Here is a 16,502-nt window from a genome sequence, read left to right as displayed (position 1 = left end):
GGCAAGTGGTTAAAGGTACACTTTTTTTTTTTAATGCTGATGTTATGGTTGTGACTAGCCTTGGGGGGCGGCGCCCCTGCGCCCCGTATAGACCAGCCGCCACTGGTTGTGACTATGTCATTTTACTGTCACATATTAAAATGGTAGACATTGGCCTTCTAATAGAAGTACTCTGTCTTATTTCATGTGATGGTGTTAGAGTAAAATATGCACTATACTTTATTAAGCATGCTTTGTTGTAGATGTGATCTTATGATTTCAGAAATATTTCATAACATTTTTCATGGCAGGAACTGAGCTCAGAAACACTGGCACCAGATGATGTGATGGAGTTTGAAATGGATGAACTGAATCAGCATGAATGTATGACAACAATATCTGGACTGATTAAACACATGCAACGAAATGAAATCACACCAAAAGTTGAAGAGGTATGTATCAGTACTTTAAAATGGACATTTTGTTTGTGTAAATTGTAAAATACTTCTAAATACTTAAGTTTTATTTTATTGTCGGTTTGTAGGGAGTCACTCCACAAGACTTGCCCCCATGGATGAAATTTTTACATACCAAACTTGGAAACCCATCTACCCAACTGAATATTCGTCTTTTCATTGCCAAACTTATTGTCAATAGTGAAGAAGTAGGTTTCTTACAATGTTATACTATCAGTTGACAGAACTGTGAGAAGACAGCTTGTATATCCCAAAACATTATTCAATTATGGTTGCATAAAATAATAGTGGTGTTTAGCACATATGTAATTCAATACATATGCATTTATGGAAAATAATCTTTGGGCAACAATTATGCAATAAATTACTTGAATTAAATCAGCATTTCTTTTTAGGTTTTCCGACCTTATGCAAAGTTTTGGATTGGCCCCATATTGCAGCTGGTTGTTTCTGGAAACAATGGTGGAACAGGGATTCATTACATGGTGGTAGAGACAGTTGTGACCCTTTTGTCTTGGTCAAGCATTGCAACACCAACTGTAAGTTAATTACTTCAATATTTTACAAAGATTCTGAGCTATAAAAGCCCCCATCAACTTCTCTGTTACAAATCGTCTACTTCATCCTCCACTGCTTCCACCCATTAACCTGCTCCCTGCCCAAGAGATCGCCAAACACTTAAAAAATTAGACTGATCCAGTTTGTGAAGTGATCTGTTTCCTCACAGATACTACGGTCACCCTCTGGCTCTATCTTTCACTCCTTAACTCGTATCTTCAATCTCTCCCTCTTCTGGCATCTCCCCCCAACTCTCTAAAACATGCGCTAGTCACCTCTATACCTAAAAAGCCCTTTTACACCTTCTTCCTGGGTCAGCTGATGGCCTCCTATGGCTTTCACTACCATTTCTACTGTGAAATTTTGCTTTTTTTCTTAGGAGCTTGCAAAGGATGAGATCCTAGCTAACAGATTGCTTGAATTCTTGATGACACATGCGTTTCATGAAAAGAAAGCAGTGTTCAGACACAATCTTGAGATCATCAAAACAGTCCTAGAATGCTGGAAGGATTGCCTTTCTATTCCATACAAGTATGTGTGGAGAGTTTGTAAATATGTAATTGTAATTGCCTCATAATTTTAATACAGACATGTTGTTTAAACATTTAATTTATTTTGTGTGATATTATTAGGGTAATATACAATGGATTTTCTGGCACTGACCCTGACAAGAAAGATAACTCTGTGGGAATTCAGTTATTGGGACTAACTGTGGCCAATAACTTTCCTCCGTTTGACCCAAAATGTGGAATCGATTCTGACCGGTAAGTTAAAAGTGCCTTATTGGGGCTATTTCACTGATGGTTTAACATATAGCACTGTCATGTAAGGTTAATCTGAAGTTTGGTACACACTATGAGTGTTGGAGTTATGCAAAATTAGTATATTGATCTCCCCTGCTGGGCTTTTTTGTTCTGCCAGAACACTCCGATTAGCCCTCTTCGCCATTGGTCAGCTGCTGGTTTTCCAGCATGCTCCTCCGACAAACACCAATCATTTGGCTGTTTTTTTTTTTTTTTAACCGGCCAATGTCTCCCAAAATTTGACACGTGTGTGCAGGGCTTTACTCTACTGTTCAGTATCTAGGTAAGGTATTGTTCAATATTTGTTTCTCCTCTCTAGGTACTTTAAAGCCCTAATCAACAATCTTACATTTACAAGATTTAAAGAGGTTTATGCGGCAGCAGCTGAAGTCCTGGGACATGTCCTTCGTTACATTGCTGACAAAGAGAAAGTATGTACTACTATACTAGATTCAACACCATGTTGAATTTGCTTATATTCTTTAACTTGGTGATAGCTAAATCATTATATTGTTAGCAATATTTTTATTTTGTGAGAATTATCCTTTTACAGCATGCCTTACACCAGGGGTGTCAAACTCAATTTAATCGCGGACCACATCAGTGTTATGATTGCCCTCAAAAGGGCCAGTTGCAGTGGTGGCTGGTGCATTGGGGCGCCCCCCCATCCATGCGTCCGACCCCCTAATCTACATGCAGGGGCGCTGGATGCATGGAGTTCAATGGGGCTTTTTTTTTTTTTTTTTTTAGGCTAAAAAAAGGGTGGCCTCAGGGCGCAGAGCACTGCGGCCTGAGCCCACCCAGTTGTGTGGCAATAGCGAATGAAAATTCAATGTGTGCGGGCTTCTGTGGTCCTGGGGGGGTATGGTGCGTGGCCTGGTGTGGTCCGGGGGGTGTATGGTGTGGTCCGTCTACTGCGCGCCCCGGCCCATGGAGCACCAGCCGCCAATAGCCAGTTGTATCTGTAAGACTAGATGTCCAGAGCATCACCTACCCTTACATAATAGATCAAGAGCTTCCCCACGAAGGGCAGGTTGTATCTGTAAGACCAGATGTTCAGAGCATCTCCTACTCTTACATAAGACATCGAACCTCCCCACCATTAGAAGTTGAGTCCTCCCCCAACCCTTACATCACAGTTCACCACCCTTACCTTGTGCTGCTGCTGGGAAGAAGCTGGTGACATTGCTGGAAAGCAGAAAGTACCGGGTCTAGAGTTGGACTAGAGGAGTGCTGGAGCTCTCGCAGGTGAGGTGCGAGGGCCACATAAAATGGCCTGGAGGGCTGAATTCGGCCCACGGCCTTGTATTTGTCACATGTGCCTTACACCATGTTTAGTTTTGAGTGTGGCATAAGCAAAGAGCCTTTTAAAAGATACAAAACTGCTCTTAAGTTATACATATTCTATTGTGGATAAATCACCATCAGGTTATCACACCACATCCTTTAATAAGATGAAAATAACAACAAATTTGTATTTGAATTTTAAGGTGTGATACAAAGCTGAATCAAAGGATCCTATTTTGATTAAAATTAAATTCCTCTTTCGTCCACTGATGGACAAAGCTGCTGCTTTAAATCATAGATGGATGGGTAATAAGCCCCTCCCACTAGGAGTGACCAGATAGAGCCAAAGCTTTGACATGCCTGGGGGGCGGGGCCCCTGGGTTATTACCCCTGGCCTCACTGTTGCATCTTCAGTTTTAGCTGCCTGGTCTTAGGAGTGGCCAAACAGCTTCGTGCTAGGACCTTTTTGTCCTAGCTCTGTTTTAAACGTCTTAAAGGGAAACTTTTTTATAAAATTTTTTGTTGCTGCTGACTCCAGTTCCGGTGGAATGACGGTTGGGTTTCGGACTGGCTATATGAGAGCCTTACGGTCTCCCAGTTTGTGCCAGCGAGTACTTGCAGACCGTAGCACCGCGCTGGGTCTCCATATCGACTTTAGTTCCACGGACGGGGACTGGCCTGCGGGTGAAACACCCCGTCGGGATGCACACACCTGGCATGCCAGCGTCGCAGCATGCCCCTTGGCCGACAGCGCCCTCACTGCGGTGCAGAGGCAGTCTGTCAGGATGGACGCGCACCCTCAGCAGTACAGTCCCCCCATCTGGTTAGCAGGCCTGGGGCGGACGTGGGCTCCTCCATAGGTGAGTAGGAACCTCGGGTACCCATACCTCCTACCACCCTCCTCCACTATGAGGGGTCACCTGGGACCTTCCCCTCCTACCCTGACGTCTCCCTACCCTGGGCTCTGGACCCCCTGGACACTTTTAGTGCAGGGTCCCATATGTAAGTCGCGTCAGGTGCTATACCGGGTAGTGGATGGTGGGGGGGAGGCCTCGAGGGGGGTACATGGTTGTGCCTCATACCGCTACCTTGGGGGGGTTCATCCGCCGGGATGACTCCCGCCAGGGCCCCCAGGCCTGTTACTAGGGTAGGTCTCACTAGGCCCGAGGTCACGTGCTCATTTGCGCAAAGCCACCATTTCTCTCCTCACCTTTTCAGGACGGCCCAACAATGAGAGATGACAGGCTCCTCCCTACCAGAAACACAATCAATTAAGAACATTTAAAAGGCCCCACCTTTCCCTCTGGCCCCAGTTTAGATTGTGTTTCTTCCTACCAAAGAAATGCAGCATTAAGTCTTACCTGCAGACTCGTACGAGTCGAAAAGTTACCCTGTGAGCCAGGTTCGGCAGAAAGCCACGGGTTCCCCTTGCAGAACTCTCTGGAGTAGGGGGAGGGACCTTACGAGCGGAGCAGTCCCCGCACTCCCATTCGAGGGAACTCACAGGTCGCCCACAGAGCAAGCCCTCGGTCACCTCTTAGTGTTTCCAGGTCTTGTTTTCGGCGCTAGCAGCTCTCATCCGTAAGAAGATTTGAATTTCCCGCCGCAGAAACCGAGAGGACGGGCGTTCCAAACCTCGCTTTCAAACCGGAACTTCCGGCGCAGACGTCAGATGAGCGCGACATGGGAAGGAAAAGAAGGATGGAGGAGACGCCGGAACCGCTATGCAGCGGTAAAGCAGAGTCCAAAGCTAGTGCAGCTCAGGTTCCTGCTTCGGAAATGAAGTCCTCCATGACTCAACCTCCGGGGAAGGAGGAGGAGAGACAGTCCCAGGTGTCGGCAGCAAAGAACCAGGTAGGGCAGGGTAAGTGATAACTTGTACTCTTACTGACCGATGCAAAGCCTGCTAGTAACCGACTTAAACATGTGCCTGGAACTTTTTCATTTCCCTGACCACTGGTAGATTGTATTACCTTATGTCTATGGTGCCTATGTTTGATGTTGTTTATTGGAAGGGTGATACTTATATTGTCTTTTGTATCATGTCTTCCAGAGTCCCAGAGCGGTTCACAAGAGGCTACATCAGTATTACAAGGGCCTGCTGTACATAAGAGATGTGGTTATTGTTCAGATAAGTTACCCAGTTCCCACACTAGAACGTTCTGCTTTAAGTGTATTCATAAGTTGTCAGGAAGGGAGACTTCAGACTTTATGAAAGACTTTTTTAACAATATGCAAGAACAAATGCTTTCTACTATCTTAGCAGTATGGTCTAACTTAGGTGTAGCTGCCAGAGGGGAACAGGTAGACCCTTCCTTAATGGCAGGGACTTCTTCTCAAGAAAACCCTCTCAGTATAGCAGGGCCTGCAGCCACTACAACAGCTACTCAAGGTCTTCCATCAGCACAGGTCATAGAAGAAGATAGAATATATCCAGAAGATAACCGCTCAAATTCCCCATCTTGTTCAGAGGCTGAAGGAAATAGGGACTCGGATACCTCTGAGGAGATAGAGTCAACAAAGAACCTGTTTCGATTAGATAGCATGCAGAGTCTTCTTCAAGCTATATATGCTTCAGAAGAAATTCCTGATTTGCCTAAGGAAGTCTCGGCACAAGACGAACTCTACAAAGGGATAGGAAAAAATCCTTCTAGAGTTTTTCACATACATCATTCTCTGAAGAGTCTAATCCTTCATCAATGGCTAGCGCCTGAAAACAGGTTAAGCAAAGGGAACTCTTGGAAATGGAGATTTCCCTTTAAAGACGAGGATGCAAACAAATTCCTTAAAAGGCCAAAAATAGATGCCCCCCTAGCACAGGTCTCCAGAAAATCAGATCTCTCCTTTTTAGATGCTGGTAGTATCAAGGATACTATGAATCGGAAAGCAGAGACATTACTGGAAAAGCTTGGGATTCCAATGCAAAAGCAATGGGTGCAGCCCTAGCCGCTTCCTGTGTTGCAAGAAATGCTTCCTCCTGGGTTGAAAAGCTAAGTAAAAACTTGTTGCACTTAAAAACTCAGGATATCCAAGACTCCCTGTCAATAATTGCCAAGGCGGTAGCATATCTGGCAGACGCTGGACTAGAGTCAGTGGAAGCCACTGCTAAAACAGGGGCACTTATGAACTCGGCCAGAAGAGCCATTTGGCTTGAGGAATGGGAAGGAGACGTCACATCCAAGACCAATTTCTGTGGTCTTCCATTTGAGGGGGTCTCTCTTGTTCGGTTCAGGACTTGACGAAGTCCTTTCCAGATCCTCAGAAAAAGGGGTTAAATTTCCCACAAAAACAAAACAAACTAATAAAAAGTTTTTTCGTGGCCCTAGGGATAAGCAGCAAAATAGGAGAGAAGCTACAAAAAATTGGAGCTTCAAGAGGGATAAGCCAAGAAATAATTCTCCTTCTTCCTCCACCCCAGGTGCAAGGGACAAAAAATCACTTTACTGTCAAGGTAGGGGACAGACTGGATCGTTTTTTCCCAAGGGAAGAAATGACAGTCTTTCCTTTGTCCCTCAGCTTCAAAAAAACTGCTCTTATATTCCCTCCGAAAGTAACCCCTACACATGCCCCCAAAAGAATAGCGAGGGGACAGCCCAGGATGCTTCCAAGGATTCAAAATCTAGGAAAGTTACTAGTAACTGTTCCAGCACCAGAAAGCCAGTGTTTCCAGAGGTCTTGTTCCCACACCTCAGTGGCACCAAGACCTACAGGAAAACATTACCGGATCATGATTCAAAGGAATCCAGGAAGCATCCCAGCCACTTGAGGGGCTCAACCCCTTGCAAAAGAACGAAGGTTCTTCCAGATATACTTTTGGGTAAAAAGAATAATTTCCTTGCGTAGGATACTCATCTTCCTTTCGCAGGACCAGAACTCTCTGAAGTGGTGGCCCAACCAAGACAATCTACAAAGAAAATTGGTTGGACTGAGAGTTCAAAACAAGCAGTGGCAACACAAACCTGCCAGTGCCTTCCTTCCTCTGATGCCAATCCCCGGAATACTCCAGAGACTGGGCAGGTATCGGGGATGGAGATTATTCCTGTCTGCTCCCAGATCTCCCCAAAGAGCAGGGTTCCTATCCCTAAAAGTAATGCCCACGGCTCGCCAGTGGCATTTACCAGTTCCCTCGGGCCTTATGTCCCAGGGACCAGTACAACATCAGAATCTAGGATTCTTTCAGTTGACTCCCTGGTTACTGAAAGACAAATGCTTAAAGCAAAAGGTTGCTCAGAGTGATAGATACACTCTTACTGAGTAGAAAACCAGTCACCAGGAAAATTTACGTTAAAATATGGAAAAGATTCGGTACCTGGCAGAAACAGAAGAATTTCGCTTCTGCCTCTACTCCAATTATTTTAGAATTTTTGCAAGATGGAGTAGACAAGGGTGTGGCAGTTAACATCCTCAGGGTACAGATTGCAGCTCTTTCAGTTTTTCTAGACACCAGTTTGGCAAAAGAACCACTGGTTAAGAGATTTTTGTTAGCCAGGAGTAGGGCTACTCCTATTCCAAAAAACAGGTTCCCTCCTTGGAACCTAAATAAGGTCCTAGAGGCATTATCTAAAGACCCCTTTGAACCCATAAAAGAAATTTCTTTAAAATTCATATCCTTAAAAAAAACTTTTTTGTTAGCCATCACCACAGCTTGGAGAATAGGCGATTTCCAGGCTCTGTCTATTAAAGAGCCTTTTATGTTGGTCTTGCCAGATAGGATAGTTCTAAAACAAGATCTGCTATATCTACCCAAGGTAGCATCCTCTTTCCATAGGACTCAGGAGATAAATCTACCTTCCTTTTGTGATAGACCAAAAAATGACAAGAAAAGGGAATTCCATTGTATTGATGTGAGAAGAGCTCTCCTCACTTATTTAGAAAGGACAAAAGCCTTTAGGAGATCAAACCATCTCTTGGTCCTTCATTCTGGGCCTAGGAAGGGTTTACAGGCTTCAAAGCCTTCGCTAGCAAGGTGGATTAGGCAAGCAATTACCACTTCTTATGAATTATCAGGTCTTCCTGCTCCAACCAAGGTAAAAGCGCACTCAACAAGAGCCATCGCCACATCCTGGGCTGAGAAAGCAGGAGCCTCATGGGAACAAATCCGCACTGCAGCCACCTGGTCTAGTCATGACACCTTCCTGAAGCATTACCGTATCGAAGTACTGTCTCAACAAGACCTAGCCTTTGGCCGAAAAGTCTTGCAGGCAGTGGTCCCACCCTAAGGTAGGCAAGGGATCTCGATTATCCTCTCATTGTTGGGCCGTCCCTGAAAGGTGAGGAGAGAAAACCTACCGTTAGTTCACCGGTAACGGTCTTTTCTTCCGAGCCTTTCCAGGACGGCCCGCCTACCCATCCTACTTTAAAGGGGTGTATGATGTTATACATAAGTTTAGGTGATAAATACCTATAATACTGTTAGAACATTTCCCTCATAAAAATGTGGTTGTGGAAGTTACTCTATTACAACTGGAGCCAGAGGGAAAGGTGGGGCCTTTTAAATGTTCTTAATTGATTGTGTTTCCGGTAGGGAGGAGCCTGTCATCTCTCATTGTTGGGCCGTACTGGAAAGGCTCGGAAGAAAAGACCGTTACCGGTGAACTAACGGTAGGTTTTTGTTGTGGCCTGCAGCCTTGGCAGGCCTCAGCAGCCTGCTAAGGCAATGAACGTAATGATGACGCGGAAGGGGGCGGTAACCGTTTTGGTTACCGCACCCCCGCGTCATCACGTTCATGCGGCCGGCCCGCCCTCCAGTGACGCTTCCGCTGCCTGTGATTGGTTTGTTATCTCCCGCCTGTTATTGCTGCTGCTGGCAAGTCACAGTGTCTCCAGGCAAACCGCGGCCGGCCCTCCCCGCTGCCTGATTGGTTCACGAGCATCTCCTCGGCTACTGCTGGCCAATGACTGACAGTAAGGGCAAACTGCGGACCCAGAAGGACACCTACCTGTACCAATGCTATACGCTGAATGTAAAAATGCCCCTCCTCAGTGCTCTTTAGCCCCCTCTCAGTGCTCTTTAGCCCCCCCTCAGTGCTCTTTAGCCCCCCCTCAGTGCTCTTTAGCCCCCCTCAGTGCTCTTTAGCCCCCCTCAGTGCTCTTTAGCCCCCCCTCAGTGCTCTTTAGCCCCCCCTCAGTGCTCTTTAGCCCCCCCAGTGCTCTTTAGCCCCCCCCCCCCAGTGCTCTTTAGCCCCCCCCCCCCAGTGCTCTTTAGCCCCCCCCCCAGTGCTCTTTAGCCCCCCCCCAGTGTTCTTAAGCCCCCCCGGTGCTCTTCAGCTCCCCACAGTGCTTTTCATCCCCCCCCCCATATGCTTTCTGGCTCTCCAGCTCCCTGGCTTCCCCCTCAGTGATTTCCAGTTCCCCCCAGACAGTGCTCTCCAGTCCCCCCCCCCCTCTCCCCCTGTGCTCTCCATTCCCCTGGTTTTCCATGCTCCCCCCGCACCTTCCAACCCCCCTGCAATGCTTTCCAAACCCCCCCTTAATTCTCTCCAGTCCCCCCCCCCCCCGTGCCCTTTAGCTCCTCCAGTGCTCTCTGCTTCCCCTGTGCTCTTCTATCTTCTATCATGTCAGCAGCCTCTGACTACCTCCTGTATCATGTCCACAACCTCTGACCACCTCCTGTATCATGTCCGCAGCCTCTGACTACCTCCTGTATCATGTCCGCAGCCTCTGACCACCTCCTGTATCATGTCTGCAGTCTCTGACCACCTCCTGTATCATGTCTGCAGTCTCTGACCACCTCTTGTATCATGTTCCGCAGCCTCTGACTACCTCCTTTATCATGTCCGCAGCCTCTGACCACCTCCTGTATCATGTCTGCAGTCTCTGACCGCCTCCTGTATCATGTCTGCAGTCTCTGACCACCTCCTGTATTATGTCTGCAGTCTCTGACCACCTCCTGTATTATGTCTGCGGTCTCTGACCACCTCCTGTATCATGTCCGCAGCCTCTGACTACCTCCTGTATCATGTCCGCAGCCTCTGACCACCTCCTGTATCATGTCCGCAGCCTCTGACCTTGTCCTGTATCATGTCCGCAGCCTCTGACCTTGTCCTGTATCATGTCCGCAGCCTCTGACCTTGTCCTGTATCATGTCCGCAGCCTCTGACCTTGTCCTGTATCATGTCCGCAGCCTCTGACCTTCTCCTGTGTCATGTCCGCTAAATGTACAGTGTGTGTTGTAAAACGTTTGACATTTCGAACATGGAAGAGGCAGGGCTGTCGAGCCACGCTAAAGGTGCAAAGCACCAGTCTGCAGCTGCGTGCTTGACAGCTTCCAATCTGATCGCTGGCTTTTTCACCCGTGCGCCTGAAGTGACACCGGCTCCCAGCTGCGGCAGCGGGGCTTCCATCTCATCCACTGTAAAACAAGGGACCATTTTGAGTCACGCTGTATCCAGAAACGAAACCCTAACTGCAGAGGTACTGTACACTACAAAGATTGTCATTTATTTTAGTAAAAATATGCTTTGTGTGACATGGATTTTCTTCTTATTAAACATGTATACATAGACATTTCATGAAACATTAGGTCATAATTATATACACGTGAAGTCATGGAAAAGTCATGGAATTTTATTGGTGAAAATGTGTATGAACCCTGGATAGAGTTTTGTTCCTGTCCGCCAGACAGATTTTTCCCCTCCAATCTTCAGCTGTCCCCAGACCGCCTTGTGGGGCTGCAGGAAGCGATTCGGGATATGCTGTCACGTCAAGGCGTGATTGTACCATTTCCTCATCAGGAACGCTTTCGAGGGTTCTATTCGAACCCGTTTACCATTCCAAGGAAGGAGGGCAAATTGCGTCCAATCTTGGACCTCAAAACTCTGAACCGCTTTTTCCGTGTCCAGAAATTTTGCATTGAGTCCCTGCAGTCAGTGGTTGTGTTCCTGCATCAGGGGGACCTGCTGGCCTCGATTGATATCATTGATGCCTATCTCCATGTCCCTATGCCAGGGTCATCAACGATTTCTCCGGGTGGGCAAAGACCATTTTCAGTTTGTGGCGTTACCGTTTGGTCTCACCTCTGCTAGCAGGGTCTTCACCAAGGTGTTTGCCCCTATCCTGGCTCTGCTACAACAGAGAGGAATAGCGATTCTGGGGTACCTGGATGATCATCTTCTCCGAACAGACTCATCTGTGACATTGGAACAGGATTTGGAGGTGACTATTCACACTCTGAAGCAGTTCGGTTGGAATCTCAACCTTCAAAAATCTGCCCTGGTTCCAACAACCAGACTGGAGTATCTAGGGATGATGCTAGATTCGGTAAAGGTATTTCTACCTCCAGTGAAGTTACAGAAGTAAAGGGAAGCGATTCTGTCACTGCTGGCTTGCGACCTGGTGTCTCTCAGGTCATCTATGCAGGTGCTGGGCCTGATGATGTCCTCCTTTCGAGGCTGTATCATATGCTCAGGCCCACCCGAGACTTTTGCAACAGGAGATCCTTGTCAAATGGGACAAGGATCCTCTATCCCTGGATGGTCTGATTTGTTTGAGTCGGAGATCCAAGGACTCCCTGAATTGGTGGCTCAGCTCTCCGAATCTTCTCCACGGGAAATCCTTCCTTCTAGTATTCTGGACGGTGGTGACGACAGATGCCTGTCTGCCCGGTTGGGGGGGGGGGGGGGAGTGCTGGGCACCCTGAATGTTCAAGGGACCTGGATGTTTGAAGAGTCCAAGCTCCCAACCAACATTCTGGAACTGAGAGCAATCAAGTTGAGCCTGTTCCACTGGACGGACAATCTCAAGGGGTGTTCTGTCCAAGTCCAGTCCAACAATGTCACGGCCGTGGCATATGTCAATCATCAAGGGGGCACCAGGAGTGCCCTGGCGGCTCTGGAGGTAGCCGAGATCCTGCGCTGGGCAGAGGACTACATCCCAGCCCTATCCACCTACATTCCTGGCGTAGACAATTGGCAGACGGACTGCCTGAGTTGTCAAACCCTGGATCAGGGAGAGTGGTCCCTGCATCCACAGGTGTTCCACCACCTGTGTCTCTGGTGGGGGACCCCGGATGTGGACCTGTTTGCCTCCAGACAAAACAGGTAAAGTTTCAAAGTTTGTGGCTCAGTCCAGAGATCCTCTGGCTGACGCAGTAGACGCCCTGGTGGCTCCCTGGAGCCAGTACTGGCTACTTTATTGAGTAAGAAAACCCCCCAGCTAAAAGGGATAATATAGCGCTTGCTAGTAGGATGCCAATAGGGATAAAATACCAATCTAAAAGCTAAAAGCATAAATAGCTAAAATATATGCCCTTAAAATGCACAATAAGACAGTATAACAAAATAAATAAGTGTAGTAATAGTGCCAAGTGAAGTCCAAAATAGTTCATAAGTGACTGTGTGATATATAGTCCAAGGAAAGTGCCAGGAAAAGTGCCAGTGCTTGGTGCTGGATCTTCCAATGGTCCAGGAAATCCAATCACAAAGGTGACTTTCAAAGGAGAAATAAGATGTAAACTCACCAGATATGGTGGGTCTCAAATGTCATACGACAAAGAGACCAGTAGTGCTTTATGACCATCCAGGTCAGGGAGAAGGTAACTGCTGGGCTCTGGTCCCCCTAGACCGGGATTCTCCACAGTAAATGGATCGGGTCCCCGAGGTCCTTCCCCAAGCTTGGAATGATTTTTCTGAAATTCTTTTTTCACTTAGGACTCTTTGGACAGTACAACGTTGCCACAACCTCAGGACACAGAATCAGAGCACTTTGGGACACTGCCGCCCCCAGCGCGCAGACGCGTCACGGTTCTACACAGTCACTCTGAAGCCTTCAGCTTCCGAAGCTCTTTCTCCCGTCCACTGCTGCGAAGTATCCAACCGTAGCTTGCAGCAGTGGGCGGGAGAAAGAGCTTTGGAAGCTGAAGGCTTCAGAGTGACTGTGTAGAAACGTGACGCGTCTGCGCGCTGGGGGCGGCAGAGTCCCAAAGTGCTCTGTTTCTGTGTCCTGTGTCCTGAGGTTGTGGCAACGTTGTACTGTCCAAAGAGTCCTAAGTGAAAAAAGAATTTCAGAAAAATCATTCCAAGCTTGGGGAAGGACCTCAGGGACCGATCCATTTACTGTGGAGAATCCCGGTCTAGGGGGACCAGAGCCCAGCAGTTACCTTTTCTTTGTCGTATGACGTTTGAGACCCACCATATCTGGTGAGTTTACATCTTATTTCTCCTTTGAAAGTCACCTTTGTGATTGGATTTCCTGGACCATTGGAGGATCCAGCACCAAGCACTGGCACTTTTCCTGGCACTTTCCTTGGACTATATATCACACAGTCACTTATGAACTATTTTGGACTTCACTATTACTATACTTATTTATTTATTTTGTTATTTATTTATTTATACTGTCTTATTGTGCATTTTAAGGGCATACATTTTAGCTATTTATGCTTTTAGCTTTTAGATTGGTATCTTATCCCTATTGGCATCCTACTAGCAAGCGCTATATTATCCCTTTTAGCTGGGGGGCTTTCTTACTCAATCATTTTTTATCTATAGCAGCTGCTCCGTTATATATTGTTACTAATTAGCGCACGTTTTATTAGGTACTCCTAGGCGCGAGGTATATTCTTTGAATATATAAATTTACTGGCTACTTTATGCGTTTCCTCCGCTGAAACTTTTATCTGGCTTACTAGGCTGGGTCGAGTTGGAGGGGATTCCAGTAATTCTGGTGGCTCCCGACTGGCCCCGGAGATCCTGGTACGCTGACGTGATTCGGCTGAAGGTCTCCGGTCTGTGGACACTGGATCTTCTATCTCAGGGTCCAATCTTCCATCCTGCTTGGCTTTAACAATTGGCTGTTGAGAGCAAGGTGTTAATGGACAGGGGTCTGTCGGATTCTGTGATCCCTACCTTACTCAAGGCTAGGAAGTCCACTTTTCGAAAGATTTATCATCGTACGTGGAAAGCGTACATTGCTTGGTGCGAATCGCTGAAGCTGCATCCTAGATCATTTGCTAGCAGGATCCTGAGCTTTCTACAGAAAGGGGTTGACCAACGTTTGGCGTTGGGCACCCTTACGTGTCAGATCTCAGCCTTGGCTGTGTACTTCCAACGCCCTTTGGCTACGCACTCTTTGATTTGTACGTTTCTTCAGGGGGTTTGCCATTTGGCTCCCCTGAGGAGATCTCTGTTACCTCCTTGGGACCTTAATTTGCTTCTATTGATTCTTCAGAAATCTGCTTTCGAGAGCATAATACACATTTCCTTGCTCGCCTTATCGCAGAAAGTTGCCTTTTTGGTGGCTATCATCCCTGCGCGCAGGGTTTCTGAACTAGTGGCGCGATCTTGCTGCTCTTCTTTATCTGGTAATACACAGGGATAAGGTAGTGTTACGGCCTAATCTTTTGTTTCTTCCTAAGGTGGTTTCAGACTTCCATCTGAACGAAGACGTAGTGCTTCCGTCACTCTGTCCAAAACCTTCACATCCTAAGGAAATTGCCTTGCATTGCTTGGATGTGGTTCGGGCGATATGGGTGTATCTGGAGACTACTAAGTCCTTTCGTAAGTCGGACTCTCTGTTTGTGAATACGGATGGACCCCGTAAGGGTCAGGCTACATCTGCGGCGACCATCTCTCCATGGATCAGACAGACGGTGGTGAAGGCGTATTCTCTTAAGGGCAAGGTTCCTCCTTTCCTTGTCACGGCTCACTCTACGTGGGTGTTGAGTGCCTCTTGGGCTTTCCGCCATCAGGCGTCAGTGATGCAGGTTTGCAAGGCGGCCACTTGGTCGTCTGTACAGTGGATGTGTTAGCATCCTCGGATGCGTCCTTTGGTCGCAAGGTTTTGCAGGCCGCCATTTAAGGAGCAGTCTTCTTTTCCTTCTCCTTTATGGTTTTGCTACAATTGAGCCCCAGTTGTTGCTTGTTGGGCTCCATGTTATATAGTTGGCTATATTAGCCGTGGAAATTGCTTTCTTTTAAGTTTGTCCATTTCCCACCCCTCAGTGGTTACTGCTTTTGGACGCCCCATCCGTCTATTATTTAAAGCAGCAGCTACGAACGTTGGTGGACAAAAGAGAAAATGGGATTTTTTACTTACCGTAAAATCCATTTCTCTGAGTCCACCGACAAACGTAGCTCCCACCCCTCTTTTTTCTGAAGAGTTGGGTTTTGGTTATTATTCACTGCTTGCAACTAAACTGAAGTTGCAACGGTGAGGCCAGGGGTAATAACCCAGGGACCCCGCCCCCCTGGGCATGTCAAAGCCTTTAGCTCTACCTGGTCACTCCTAGTGGCAGGGTTTTTTTTTTACTCATCTGTCTATGATTTAAAGCAGCAGTCGGTGGACCCAGAGAAATGGATTTTATGGTAAGTAAAAAATCCCATTTTTTATACACTGTCAAGTGTTGAGAATTTAATGACACACTGAGAAAGTAGTATATATTGTGTTCTGTAGTTGCTTAAAGTAGTATATTGAGAGATACTGTATATCCACACTGTCAATGTACATTCACGAATGGCACTGGAAATAATGTTTTCTCATTTTTTATTTATTTTTTTTGCATCATGCATTTTAAAACCTTGAAAAAAAAAAAAAAATGTCACTGGCATTAGTCATAATATTTTCATGTATTTTATTTTCAGACCATAGAAGGCCCAGTGTTTGACTACGTGGTGGAAAAACTAAAGCAACATCATGCCAGCAATAAAGAAGACAAGTTTGTAGTGTGTTTGAACAAAGTAGTGAAGCATTTCCCCGTATTCGCAGACAGGTAAGAATTTTTACATAGGCCTAGTACTGTATGATAAAGGACCAGTTACATTTCTTGTTGTTTACAGGTTCATGGCCATTATTCTTTTCTTGCTGCCAAAACTTCATGGAGTCCTGAAGACCCAGTGTCTGGAGATAATAATGTTGCGGGCTGAGGAAATACCAGACCTTTACACCGAGCTAAAAAATAAGGACTTCAAACAGATTATGAGCAACCGGTGAGAGGGATTTTGTCATGTTAACACCTTATGTGTTCTGTCCTACATTGTGTAATTTGTATTGTAAGAAGTATCTGTACTGGATGAATAAATATTTTAAATTGTACATCACAGGACACAGGGTACATCAGATTTATGACTTCTTGGGTTATGCTGCCACTTTCAGGTAGGTGGACATGGCCAAAAAAGGTAGGATTCCCCATCCCAGCATAATTTCCCCCAAGTTAGCTAAGCCTCAAATTTTAACTCGTGTCCATAGGTGATGGAGGGCATTTGTCCTGTGCTTCGTGGCCTATTAATTTTGCACTCCCCCTGCTGGTGGAGCGAAAGGCCTCATCTAGATTAGTCACTTATGGCCCTGGGATCAAGAGAGATGGTACCCAGATTCCGCATGCAAAAACAGAGATGGCATGTAAGGTTGCCATTTGGCACTTGACTCTGCGGGCAGAGATCTCTCTTGTATCTGGTGAACTCAC

General features: G+C 46.6%; 1 protein-coding gene across 1 annotated transcript in view; it reads left to right on the top strand.

The window, feature by feature from the left end:
• PRKDC (protein kinase, DNA-activated, catalytic subunit) overlaps positions 1 to 16,502 on the top strand; it is a 1,165,045-nt gene that overhangs the window by 510,904 nt on the left and 637,639 nt on the right. Inside the window, exons 47-54 of the mRNA XM_082258689.1 lie at positions 291 to 431; positions 524 to 643; positions 851 to 994; positions 1,393 to 1,544; positions 1,646 to 1,777; positions 2,136 to 2,247; positions 15,682 to 15,809; positions 15,877 to 16,026. Coding sequence (XP_082114815.1) covers positions 291 to 431; positions 524 to 643; positions 851 to 994; positions 1,393 to 1,544; positions 1,646 to 1,777; positions 2,136 to 2,247; positions 15,682 to 15,809; positions 15,877 to 16,026 — 1,079 coding nt within the window. The remainder of the gene's footprint in view (positions 1 to 290; positions 432 to 523; positions 644 to 850; positions 995 to 1,392; positions 1,545 to 1,645; positions 1,778 to 2,135; positions 2,248 to 15,681; positions 15,810 to 15,876; positions 16,027 to 16,502) is intronic.

Source organism: Pelophylax lessonae, assembly GCF_965119305.1.
Source record: "Pelophylax lessonae genome assembly, chromosome: 5".
Classification (NCBI taxonomy): Eukaryota; Metazoa; Chordata; class Amphibia; order Anura; family Ranidae; genus Pelophylax; species Pelophylax lessonae.
Note: the sequence above shows the minus strand (reverse complement) of the source record. Positions and strands in the feature narration are given on the sequence as shown.